This window comes from Actinia tenebrosa, unplaced genomic scaffold, assembly GCF_029948245.1.
Source record: "Actinia tenebrosa isolate PJP-AT-01 unplaced genomic scaffold, QUT_ActTen_1.0 PGA_scaffold6__47_contigs__length_16458017, whole genome shotgun sequence".
NCBI lineage: Eukaryota > Metazoa > Cnidaria > Anthozoa > Actiniaria > Actiniidae > Actinia > Actinia tenebrosa.
Genome location: NW_028292583.1, coordinates 14,559,432 through 14,573,110, shown reverse-complemented (window position 1 = coordinate 14,573,110; position 13,679 = coordinate 14,559,432). Strand labels below are relative to the sequence as shown.

The 13,679-nt window shown below is 39.3% G+C and overlaps 1 protein-coding gene and 1 long non-coding RNA gene across 6 annotated transcripts; one reads left to right on the top strand and one right to left on the bottom strand.

Moving 5' to 3' along the window:
- Window positions 1–2,811: 2,811 nt before the first annotated feature.
- Window positions 2,812–12,015, bottom strand: LOC116309100 (uncharacterized; the record flags this gene model as incomplete). Of its 3 annotated transcripts, none has more annotated exon segments than XM_089039126.1 (16): window positions 2,812–3,122; window positions 3,339–3,438; window positions 3,502–3,598; window positions 4,220–4,260; window positions 4,347–4,417; window positions 4,493–4,615; window positions 5,008–5,198; window positions 6,121–6,258; window positions 7,233–7,760; window positions 8,459–8,627; window positions 9,095–9,149; window positions 9,251–9,275; window positions 9,571–9,753; window positions 10,527–10,868; window positions 11,157–11,331; window positions 11,846–12,015. In XM_089039126.1, coding segments are annotated over 16 exon segments (2,501 nt in total), but the record flags the coding sequence as incomplete, so codon positions are not given.
- LOC148906172 (uncharacterized) lies at window positions 3,349–10,527 on the top strand. 3 transcript variants are annotated; one of them, XR_016121556.1, is made up of 6 exons: window positions 3,349–3,473; window positions 4,486–4,673; window positions 5,146–5,229; window positions 7,152–7,205; window positions 7,671–7,790; window positions 10,373–10,527. It is a non-coding gene; the product is annotated as an uncharacterized LOC148906172 (long non-coding RNA). The 3 variants fall into 3 exon arrangements; XR_016121558.1 differs by having other exon boundaries at window positions 7,611–7,790; XR_016121557.1 differs by lacking the exon at window positions 10,373–10,527 and having other exon boundaries at window positions 7,671–7,853.
- Window positions 12,016–13,679: the final 1,664 nt, after the last annotated feature.

The following is a 13,679-nucleotide window of genomic DNA, read 5'->3' as shown; positions in this document are numbered from 1 at the left end:
ATGTGGCAGTGATCCCTAACCTTATCCACATAGAAATCCTCAACAAATGCTTTGTGGCAGTGAATGCAGTGCGTGGAGGGCTTTCCCGGCTTCTCACCTTTCTTAGCATACTTCCCGCATTTAAAATGAGCTTCTCCTAGATACTTTCCATCTTCATCCCACGCTTTCTTGGCTCGTCTTCCAAACTGAAGAAGCGTATGTTGGCAAATGTGGCATTTTTTTGCCTTGTTAAAAGCCTCCTGGTTCTCTTTGGTAAATTCCATCTTCTTTGGACGTCTTAATTGTTCTCTAATCTCCCCCTCCTCTTCTCGCAATGCTTCTAGAAACTCATTAGCTGCGTTCTTACCTCGGTAAATCACAGGAGGGTTTGCTTTACCGTCTGATCTGACTACTATGTAACCAAAGGAGCAGATCTCGTGTAATCCTACCTTATTCGTGGCACCACTTTTCTGCTCTTCCTTAGTTATCAACGCTTCGAAGTCTGCATATATCACGTAAGGCACTTGCATCTGCTTTTGATGGTCTGCGTATGAAAGCTCTTTGTTGGTGGGTATCTGGATCCGTTGCGCCACTTCTTCGACTCCGCGGCAGATCTCATCGTGTTTCTTTAGGGCATTTAAGGATGTAAATGACAGCAAGCAGCAGTCACAGAAGTACTTTTTGCCTTTGTGCTTAGTATGTCTGTAGAATAGTCTGCTAATGTGTTTAACCCATGAGTAGTGTCCGCCGTGGTAGAATAAATGTACGCGCTCTCCTTTACTTTTTGACAGAACTAACGGTACTATCGTCTGCTCTCTGACTCCGTAAACGTTAATTGCTAGATCGTTTATTTCCTCAAATATGGGGATGTCTATCAACTGCATGGGAAATTCCACACCATCCCACTCTAAATCGTCTGTGGGATACTTACTTGTCCTACAGGGATCCTTCTCTGCTGGATACAGTGCAGACCTGATTGCCCACATAAAGCATCGATTGTCTTCATTCTTCACGTTTACAATAGCCTTCTTCCTTTCTACCCACGTTGGTAGCGGTACGTAACTCCCCCCTCGTATGGGTACGTACCTGGCCATACTTATCTCTATTCCTTCAACCTCCTCTACTGTCCAACCCGATCCTTCTTTCGTGTAGTTAGACAGCGACTCCATTATTGCTTCTAAGGCTTCACTGAGTGACCTATCCAGATTCGTGGATTCTAATATCACTAACGACTTTGATCGCAACATTGCTGTCGTCATTACCTCGTCTTTTGACAAACTTACTTCTACCATTATACTCGCTTTCAGGGCTCCTAATTCTTCTATACCTTTTCGGAGAGTCCTTTTAACCTTCCTTTCTGACTGACGCCAAAACTGTCTAACGTCAATCTCACCGTTACCGGGTATTGACACCGTGCTGAAGTTGCTTTGGGATTCCATCTATATAATAGGAAATATTTTATACCTAATACCAAGCACTTTTTAGGTCGTCGTAGTCGTACTCACAGTCCTGACAATGCCAAAACAATTTAACCTTAGTCTCAAACTTCTTACCACATCCACAATCATAACTGCTCATACACTTCGTCTTCATTTTCAAATGCTTTTTCAAATCCGCTTCTTTCTTAAAAGTTCTCTTACATTCTTCGCACTCCATATATAGACTAACATATTTAAGTGCGCTGTTGCCCTCAACCACACTTGGAGTGGGGGTCGTCCGTAGGTGGATTTTTGACACGGGTCTTGCCCCGTGTTGAGATTGCGCTGGAACCCCCATTCCCTATACTACTCGCGAAGCCTCGGACCGATTTTTTCCCATATCTTATCCCTTCGTGCCTAGGGCTTTGTGGGCGAATTCTCATAGTGAAAATATATAACTATAGACCCCTTGCATGTGATGTCAAAGCTACTCGATCTGGGGGACAAAACAAAAGAATTTCAATCTTCTGAGAATAGGAAACCTATTGTTTTTCCTCTAGCCTGCGTAGCCAGGCGTTCCTGAAGAGGACTGGAGCCGGCTCCCGCCTTCTTCAGGAACGCCTGGCTACGCAGGCTATTTTTCCTCCAGATTGAGTTACATTCCAAAGTGCTGCAAGGGGTCTATAAATTCACCTGATGAACATTCCGCATACGACATAGGAAATGACGTCATGTGAAACCCAGTAATCGTTTTTGCACTTTAAATACATTAAAATGTATTGCTGGCTTTCACTACACTTCATTTCCAGTCTCGTGCAGAATGTTTATCAGCTGACTCACAAGTTTTCAATAGGATTCTTTCTGGTTGACAGCACATGGTGGTCAGTGTCGACCATCATTTGGAGCAGATAATGAGATTCAAAAACTTTTGTCAGCTGAGTGAAAGCCAGCAATAAGCCTGAAGCGAGATGACGTTTTACCCCCGTCTCTAGACCATAATCCTTTTCACACTGCTTTTGTTCTTTAATTATGACTTTTGTTCCTGTATTCTCTAAGGAATCAAAAAAATTTTAATATGAAAGACTTTTAAAAACTATTATGGTATAGAGTCGGGGGTAAAACGTCATCTCGCTTCAGGCTTATTGCCGCGTCTGCCCACATCATATGCTAATGACTTGCAAGCCGAACTCAAAGACGAACAAGAAAACTACAGTCAAGTAGATTTACTACAGGTAAGTCTCTTCATTCTAATTCAACAAAGATTCTACCATCTATATTCTGTCAATTAATTGTAAAATATACTAGTTTTAATATATTGCAAGCCCAGCCTCTTTGTCTCAAATGAAATACAGTATTCGATTCAATAATATTCCACAAGTTCTTCCACAAGTATAACAAGTATTATAAAGACATATTCGAGAAGTTACACTTTATTTCACATTATCTTATTCTAAATCATAAGATTTCATCTATATTTCTATTTGTTACTGTACAGTATTTTTTTTCCAAACATTTCCAAAAACTCAATTTACAACACTACAATTTGATTGAATTTCGCGCGCTTCGTTCGATGACTTTGACATGTGGTTTCCCAAATTCATTGGAAATGTCTCTCAGCTAAGGTTGTTTCCTCTAAAGAAAGCAAATTATATTCTTGCTATTTTCCTCCAAAGAAGAGACGTTGACATACAGTCGATGATCGTATTCCTTTAAGTTCAAATATCTCTGTAAAGTACAAAGGTACAAAGTGTTTTGAAATTGCCTGCTATTCGTACCACAGGAAGACCACTAGAGCTAAAAAAGGATTGGATTGAATTCTTGCGATATACAAATTCACATGCATTCCCTAGCTTTTTATAGATTACAAGAGTACATTACTTGAGTTGGACTGTGCTTTATCTATACATCTTTACAAAAAATAAGAAACTAGCAAATATTTACCTGGTGATCTTTGGCTAAGAGTGTAATTTGTTTACATAAAGATGTAAAGTCTGGACGATGGTTTGGATTCTTTGACCAGCATTGAAGCATTAGGGAATACCTGCATGAAAATGGTGAATGACTCAAATGATTCAGGTAATTTGCTTGGGATAGTGTTACTTACAGTTTGCTGTAGACATGTGGAGGCTTGGATAATCGTTTACCATTTTTGATCATTTCTACAACTTCTAGTCCATTCATGCCAGCGTAAGGACGACCTCCTGGGTATATAAACATAATGGAAAAGGAGCGTAACTCCATCCATCCATTCCCATCCATCCATTCCCATCCATACATTCATTCCCATCCATACATTCATTGCCATCCATTTATTCATCCATCCGATCAGTTATTCATACATCAATAAATGCATCCATTTGCATCCAACTTATCCATCCATTTATTTATTCATTCATCCATTTATTTATTCATCCATCCATCCATCCATCCATCCATCCATCCATCCATCCATCCATCCATCCATTCATCCATCCATCCCTCCCTCCCTCCATCCCTCCCTCACTCCCTCACTCCCTCCATCCATCTATCCCTCCCTCCCTCCCTCCCTCCCTCCCTCCCTCCCTCCACCCACCCACCCATCCACCCATCCATCCATCCATCCAACCAACTCCATCCATCCATCCACTCATCTATATTCTCCTTCTTATGCCATCTATTTGCCCAACCATTCAACACCTTACAGATCATTACTCTAATTTCACTCTTCGTGATATCTGCTTGTAATACAAGCACCTACACCTCACCATTTACTACAATTAAACTACATTGTACTATAATAATATAATACCAACCTACAAAGAAACACTTAACATTGTACTTACCCAGGGTAAATATCTCGTACAATACAACTCCATAGCTCCACCTGTGACGAGAGAATACGAATATGAACAAGAAATAAATTAGTGATCGATATGTGTGTGGGTAATCGAGAGTTTTGTCACCACTCACACATCGCTGTAAGTTGTGTATTTCTGGAACAATAACGACTCAACTGCCATCCACTTCACAGGAAACAATCCCTAAAATAGATTAGAATATGTCAGTTAGTAAATAGTGTTGAAATGGGATTCTTTCTTTGTCTTACTAGTACTGACGTTTGATTTCTTGGTGTAAATGTCTTCATCGTGAAGACTTCTTGCCATCCCAAAGTCTGTGATCTTACATCTCAGCCTGTCACCGATGAGAACGTTCCTCGCAGCAAGATCACGATGGACAATCTGAGAGATAACAAGTTAATTGGGGAGTTTATTTATGGCGGCCAACATGATAGAAATGGTGCGTGGTGCATGCTGGTACTTTTAAATGTTTTTATTTGTTCTCGATGCTCTGTCTGTCTGTCCTCCCTATGTCTTTCTATCTGTCTGTAGGCTTGTCTGTCTGTCCATTCGTCCGACGTTCTATCTTTCTAATTATTATTCTATGTTATTCTGGCTTGTGCTTGTTTAGCCGTTTGTTTCTGCCTTTTCCTCAAGCTCTGCTTTCTTGTACAAACTTCATTTTCGCTTCTCTCAGATTTCAATCTTTTCTTCTTTCCTTTAATTCTAATTCTCTTATCTCCCCCCTCGCCTTTTTCCTTGTTTCTATTGGTTCTATAGTCACCGATAGTCACCTTATTTTCAGCTAAGAAAGCCATTCCTTTCGCCACATCATGAGCAAAGCTAAACAGATGCTGTGGAGTGGGTGTTTTAGGAGCCTTCAAGTCTTTACCGCTGTAGTAATCATCGTCTTCTCCTCTACTTTTACGTAGGTAACCCAGAAGATCTCCATACGGAACGAGCTCAAGGAAAACTAGCGGTGGGTCTGTGAAGAGAGATACTATGCTATCGATAAGGTAATTACCCCCTTCACCCTCAATGACCTGTTGAAATGCTCGATACTGGGTGTCCGTGGAGACTATTCATACACACATACAGTCCTTTGACTAAACGTTGTCGTTGATCGGATCATCCCTACGTGCCTAGACCGAAAAGGATAACGGGTAAATTAACATGAATATTTAATTGTTCTCTATCAGTCGGTGACAATCGCACAATGGAGAGCAAAATGCACATTTGCCTTCGCGATTTACGCAAGGAAAACCAGAGCCGTTTCACATCATATTCCATCAAGGATAGTCTCAAATATCGACAACGTACAGGCGCTAAAAGATTATCTGCTTGAGCGCTGTTCAGACGAGTTATCACCGGCTACAGATAGTAGCTTCGAAATAGGTTACTTTGGGGATAAGAGCCAAAACTTTAGTATTTCCAGTCCAGTACAACTTGCTCAAGACGTGTTAGATAACATATGCGGCAGCTAGTAACTGTGAATTAATTATCCCCATGATCCTTTTCGGTCTAGGCGCGTAGGGATGAAGCCGATCAAACGACAACGTTTGGTCAAAGGACTGTATGTTGTTTAGCAAACATGCAAAAACACAGTAGACTGTGATTTGATATTTGGTTTTGGAGACATTTGATAACAAAATCCAGAATTACATTTCGAGAGGTGGTGGGTACCCCAACTCTCTCCACCCCTGCTCTAAGTTGGCCATGGGTCTCTTTAGATGATAATCGTTTTGGATTAATTACTTAATAACACACAGTTAATTCACGAAAAAAATGGTTCTTGGCATCTTGTATTCGGATTTCCGAGTGCAAATACTTTTTCTATTCTGCGTTTGAGCTAAATATCGCCAACTCTCAAAATTCTCCACAATATAACTTCTTGACAATATACTTACAAAAGACCGAGCCACTACATGTCACGGTTGCCTTGGTTATGCAACCTTTAAGTTTGACAACGTTTGGATGAGGTTCGAGTGTCTTCATCACTTCGAGCTCTGATAACAAGTCTTTTTTGTCAGATGCAGATGCTCTCTCTGGGAAAATATATGAATAAATAGTTGAATGATATTGACCCTCCGAGGTTTTGCGCAAGTGTTCTAAATTTTTAACATCTGCCGTGTAATATCCACTTTTATCGACAAGTCAGAAAATGAATAAATAAATAATTGATTAACCCTTCAAGATTTGCCCAAAAGTTCTAAATTTTTAACATCTGCGCGTGTAATATCCACTTTTATCGACAAGTCAGAAAATGAATAAATAAATAATTGATTAACCCTCCATGATTTGCGCAAAAGTTCTAAATTTTTAACATCTGCGCGTGTAATATCCACTTTTATAGACAAGTCAGAAAATGAATAAATAAATAATTGATTAACCCTCCATGATTTGCGCAAGTGTTCTAAATTTTTAACATCTGCGCGTGTAATATCCACTTTTATAGACAAGTCAGAAAATGAATAAATAAATAATTGATTAACCCTCCAAGATTTGCGCAAGTGTTCTAAATTTTTAACATCTGCGCGTGTAATATCCACTTTTATAGACAAGTCAGAAAATGAATAAATAAATAATTGATTAACCCTCCAAGATTTGCGCAAGTGTTCTAAATTTTTAACATCTGCGCGTGTAATATCCACTTTTATAGACAAGTCAGAAAATGAATAAATAAATAATTGATTAACCCTCCAAGATTTGCGCAAGTGTTCTAAATTTTTAACATCTGCGCGTGTAATATCCACTTTTATAGACAAGTCAGAAAATGAATAAATAAATAATTGATTAACCCTCCAAGATTTGCGCAAGTGTTCTAAATTTTTAACATCTGCGCATGGATCGAAAATCCATTTTTATCTACCAATCAGTTTTGAGAAATACTAAAAATGTATAAATTTTATGAGAAAATTTGTGATATTTTAAATTACAGATGAACAATAGCAATCGGTGGTCTCTTCTGTTCCACAGTAATCTCTCAAAACTGGTGAGTTTTACCTAAATGTTTACGTACCGTTTAACATCTTAACAGCAGCAGGTTTGCCTCCAATCAATCCCTGCCACACCTGACCAAACGAACCAGCTCCTATTCTATCACACAGATGAACACTCTCTGGAGATACCTCCCAATCTGATTCAGATGAACAAGACGTCGAAGAACTCGTAGTCTTGCAACCTTTACTCGATATCCTTCCACTAGAATCGCAATCTTTATTAGCATAGATAGGAGAAGACTTGTCTTGATTTCCTTTACGTGTTGTTCCTTCGCCTCCTTTCGCTGTTTCGCCTCTGTGCTCATTTTGAACTATCTCTCTTGTTGAACTCGTTTTCCCGGCACTAGAATCTTCCCTACGATATTTTTTACTTGACCTCATATTTGTTTCATTGCCAGGGGAAGACTTTCGTAATGAAGACTTATTTCGTTTGCTCGATTCCTGTCTGTTTTTGATAGAGTTTCGCGGTGGTAGAGCGGGACCTTGTGGTTGGTCAATGTCCTGGTAAATGTGGACGCCACCTTCAATGTCATTATCAGTAGGATCTTCTGGATCATTGAAAGAAAGACAACACTGATGTAAATACAAGCACACCTCTTGAAATTTCATAATGTATATTGATATTAAAACTGTTGGAACTACTTATGAAGTTCATCATAATTCCGCTAACTTCGATGTACGTAGAACGCATATCAAACATTGAGTGTAGTACGTATTTCCCTGTGTCTGCTGTCTGCGAGGCAGACCCACGAGTTAGCATCGTCCCCGTATCCTTCCTCGATTTTCCAAAAGTTTTTCTTTTTTACTTGTCTTTTTTTTCTTTTCTTCAAAAATGTTCATGTCGAATTCGTTATAAAACGACGGCCTTTTTGTTTGCCGCTTTTCCGCACAATCCAAATATGGAATTGATCATACCATATATAGAGTGAGCTTTCTCTACTCCAACTTCTACACTAACATATAGAGTAAAGCTTGATATGTCGGCCGGTTTTCTAAGTCCAATTCGAGTTTCGAGTCCTTCGAGTTCGTTTTTAGAGTGGAGGAAGTACACCGGTTGTCGAGTGTGGAAGTTTTATTAGCATTCCTTGAGGCGGGAAGCCATCTGTTGTTAACATTCGTAGAATGAAGAAATAATTGTTTAATGTGGAGTGGATGTCTTTCAGAGTTATAAGAAGTACCCATTTGCGACGATTTACGATATGCGACCTACGATATATGCAACTTACGTGTGCGACATACGACTTACGATTTCTGTTCGATGATGTAACGCTGTTATTTCGTTGGCCAAATGTCTTCATAGAAGGTACATCAGTGTTATGCAACGTACAAGTAACTTCAAACTTCGTAAAAGGTGCCAGTTCCTCTGCCACTTCGTTTGTATCTCTATCCAAGGTAAAGGTGCTTGGTTCCTTGTACTGAAATGCGTTACAAATAAGTTTACATTTCATGGCTGGTGTGCTAGAAGTACGTGTGGTGGTGTGCGGGAGGTACGTGTGATGTGACTTTGGTACGTGTAATGTGCGGGAGGTACGTGTGGTGGTGTGCGGGGGGTACGGTGGGTAATGTGCGGGAGGCACGGATGGTGTGCGTGTACGTGTGGTGTGCGTGAGGTGCGGATGGTGTGCGTGAGGAACGTGTGGTGTGCGTGAGGTACGTGTGGTGTGCGTGAGGTACGAGTGATGTGCGGGAGGCTACGTGTGATGTGCTAATGCGCCGCCTGTTACCCATGTAATCTGCGGACGATTCCCGGACTTGTGGTCGTATGTGAGCAGAGTTACTTCTTGTTGTTTCTCTCCTGTGCTTCGAGGATTTTACATAAAACAACATCATAAATAAGTTCTTATAATGAGAATAAGATATTTCTAAACCGTTGACGACATACCATTTCATGGCTAATGACGACTATGTCATTCGCTAACTTTTTTCTCTTTGTCTTTCTAAAAAGAAAAAAAAAAAACCAAAAAGTTTGCAAGTGAAGCATTCCTCAATCTGACAAATACACTTGAATTTTACAAATATTTAACTTTGCTAGCTTTACCTTTTTTTCCTATGATTTATTTTGCCTTTGGACAAACAAACAAATACCGTTACCAAATATGAACTTTTATCCCATTTTGTTAGCTAAAGACTTTACTCAGGGTTAGCCTTCATTTTAAGCAGAATTTTCACGTCTTCCAGTGAAGGTCCATGGAATTTCAAAGTGTTCATATTGTTGAAGTTGTGCATTCTTTACTTTACTGTTGGTATTTGTGAATATTTAGACACTAAAACGAGGCTAACCCTGGGTAAATAAGTCTGTAATCAAGGAACACAGCGATATATTTTAAGAATTCGACAAAGTTCTATTGTGATATAAACCTTTGGTATTTTTTCGTCGGCATCGCAGCACAGCAACACACAGACAAATCCCACACGTCACCAAAATAGTTACACCAATCAGGATAAGAATATGGGTCATGAACTTCTCAAAAAAACCTTTTGAACCTCGTTTTTCGTCTTGATTTGCTATGGTTGTTGTAGGAAGATGTGTAGATGTTCGATCTTTAAAGTTAAAAAAAATCCTCTTTGTTACATAATATCACACCTATTTTCGCAATAGTCCCCTTCACGTTTCCTGCGCCATATTCGGAATGAATTATAATTAACATCGACACGAGACGAAAGGTGAGTCACATATTTACAAACTAAGCTGAATAGAAAAGTAGAAAAGGGAATTTTAGGCACTTTAAGACATCTGCCGAGACAATAGAAGACATTGCGATGTCTTATAATTAGCAGAACATGACTCACCGTTCGTTTCTTTTCCATGTTTATAATTAACATAATTTATTCGGCATGGCAGAGGAGCCGTACAGTCCAAGATGTCAGGGTATTTGTCTGTTGTAGATCAAAAATTTACTGACTCTGAACACGGAAGTCCAAACCTCATGCAGACTGTCTGGGTCGCGTAGTTAATAGGCAACTTTAGATTCGATCACAAAGCTGACAGCAACTTCACACCATCGCCTCCACGACAAATATTTCTTTGTACGCTTTCTATTTAAAGATGACTATAGACTAAAAACAAGGGAGACTGGGGTCAGTCACGTGACCTGACATCACTGGTGATTGATGGGAGATATTCTCTAACATATCACGTGATCATTTTCTAAACTTTAAGGCACAAGGAAGTGGTGTTAACGACTCTTTGAAGATGTGAGTCACAGAAGTTGAACGTGTGATTTTTGGCAGGGGGAAGGGGGAGGGGGGTACGGGCTGGAAAGTGTTTGGCGGTCCCCCCGTCTTCTGAAGGACAAAATAAACTTGATACTGACATGTCGTGTGGCGAGGATCAGTCTTCTTCTCAGTACGACCAGTGAATATTAACGTTGCTGGGGAAGGTCTTGTAATCGTTACTGTATTATTGACCTCCAATGGACTCTGGCCCCAGCGATTCCACGCGGTTACTCCAAACTCATACCTCCCCTCCCCCCACAGTTGTACAATTGATTCTTTCAAAGTCGTGTTAGAGGTTCTCCATCGTGATTGGTTCTTTCGGATCCACACTGTGTACTTTGTGATTGGGTATAAATGAGCTATTGGTTGTTGCCATAGCAACCGCAAATATGAATGAGTGACGACTTCTTGAATAACGATGCGAGGACGTGCAGGGTAAGCTGTGAAATGATGAAGTAAAATTGAAAGAATTAGCAGCAGCAACTTGTATTTCAAGAAAATACCGTCTGAATTCTTCCTCCGGCCTTAGAACAACTGGTTTGCCCGCTGAAAGCCTTTCTAGAGCAGCGTATAGACAAGCTTCGCACATCATCCATGAGTTTTCAAGGACAACGATGAATTAACCAAGGTTATGTCGGAGTCAAGGAGTCAAGGTATAAGAGATAATGGATCACGTGATATAAACTAGTTTCGTCATTTACCGCGAATGCAAAGAGCAATCAACTTACTGTACACCAACAAGCTAAAACTGTGTTTGAATGAAGAACGGCTAAGTCCAGTATCTATCTCAAACCCATACGTCTTATTGTCTTGTATCGATACGTGTAGTATCTTGATGGTAGCAGTTCCCGGGTTAGATAATGTTCCTTCGAAGAGCAATCGTCCTTTGACTAAATTGTTGACCTTAATAAGAACGAAAACGGTTATTAGAGCTTAAGTTGTGCACAGTTTTCAAAGCCGCCATCTTGGTTGGACTAAATTTTGTCAGATTTGAAGTATTTCTCAAAATTACAACCACCTGGACCATCACACTTAACAACAACTGAGTCTTCTTGTTTTGTTTTACCAAGATGGTGGGCATTGAAAAACCATCTATAAACAGCATTAACAATACTAAAAGCAAACTACAAACTACATACAAAGCAATCATACAATAATAATAACTGATTGACAGAGTTATGTAAAACGAGCAGACCAGTCATTACTAAGGAGCGAGGGCAAGCAATATTAACAATCTTTTAAAATAGCGGCCGTGACGTCAACTGCAAACAGCCGCGCTAAACAATGTAATTCCATTTTGCTTTCTGTTTCCTTCTTAATTATTCTAATCGAAACAAAAAATATTACTTAAATTTCTTTAAATAAATATGTTTCAGAGGAACTAAAATTATTTTCTATAATTTGATATTATTATTACCATTGTCGATCCAGATCCTGTTACCAGTAAGAGTTTCGTCTTGATGTATCCGGGTGGTTTCCACACTCCAAATGTTACTTGTCTTGGTGTAATATTATTGGACAAGATGTATCGCCATGCGAGAGTCACATTCGAACCTTCTTTTACGGATATTGTCTGGCTTGGACGAGAATCCAACGGTTTCTAAAAAAAAACAATTCTCAATCTTAAGATTGAATTAAAATCCCAAATGCGTAGATGATGTTCTTATTGAACTAAATCGAATGCAAAACTTGGTAGAATGAATTTCACTTTCTTAGAGTAAAAATTCAACACAACATTTTAAGTCGCTATTCCTATTCACAGTAACACTGTCGCTGATTTTGCAAAGAAATTATTAACAAATTTCTAGATTATTAGCATCCAATGGTGTTCTTGCTTTCTTTATTTACCACATCATACTAAAAACAAGAGCTTTCTCAAAGATCAGAGAAGATTTCTTGTAGTGAAAAGAATACCTCCTTTAACGTAGCCGGTGGCGGGTACCGTAGATTACTCTACTGCGACAGATCTGCCACAACGTTCGAGTGTAGTTAAACTCCATCTCAAACCTTTTCGTATAATCTGACGGCCTTCACGTATCGTGACGTAATCCAGTGACTACCGACCAGTGGTACAATTTGATGCTGAGATCGTAGATATACCTTTTCGCAGTTCCAAATTACTGGTTTTTCCTTGATTACAGACTCATTTTACTCTGGCATATGCTCTAAATCAGTGTCTAAATATTCCTTAATAGGTTTCTATCATAGACGTCACTTCCGGTAATAGCTTCGTTTTTGATGGCTTGTAGAATCCTGGAAGGTTGTTTTGATCTCTTTGTTTTCTGATTTGATGTCGTGACAATAGTCAAACATAGTTGAGGAACTAATTTTGATTATGTTTTGACTTAGCATCCACTAGTTGCCCCCCAGTCAACCGCTTGTTTTGTCCCCCCCAAAGTCAACTCCATAAAAGTCATCGGATTTGATAGTAAGGCAATACCACGGTAAAGTAACATGCCGCAACTTTAACATTCAAACACTTTCAGATGCGAGGAGGGGGGGTGGGGTATGGTATGGACAGTTAGCGTCTGAGGGTATTGGTGAAAATGAGAAGTATTATGGGTGGGATGGCGGACCTTCATTGCACACATTAATATTTTGCCCAAATCGAGCTAGCCCCGAGCGCAAGGAACCGAAAAGTCAGTATTGCGTTCAAAGAATTACTCATTCCATTGCTATTTTTTTTAGTGCGCGTCCATTGAATTTTGCTAATGCAAATCCGCCCTCGCAACATGCTACAATTAATTAATAACCTTACTTATCAATCTAAAAAATATTTATCTTGAATAAATAAATGGTAATTGAAACTGAGTGGAGGCATTTGGTGAAATCAAACGAGTGATTACGAATTATGACCGCTACGGAGTGCAATTTCTTAACGACAAGTTTGAATTCAGACCACAATTGCGAGCACAATTATAAATTCATTTTAAATCTCCTGCAATGATCATATCATTTAAGATTAAGTTTACTAAGACTTAGTCAAAAAAAACCGTCTCTCTGTTTTAATGCCTTTTGTCTCACTTTCCTTTTGATATCTGATTGGTCAACTTCTAGTTATTCTCCAATTTCATTGCCTATCAAAGAGTGCGATTTAAAACTCAAAATGTGGCGATTCGTGATTAAATCGCACTGTTGGAGCCCAATGAATTGTAGAAATCCAAAGTGATTTTTAAATGGATGTAATTAAACATGATAATGAAACCTATAACTAACTAGTCAGGATAATCAAATACTAATTCATTTTTTTT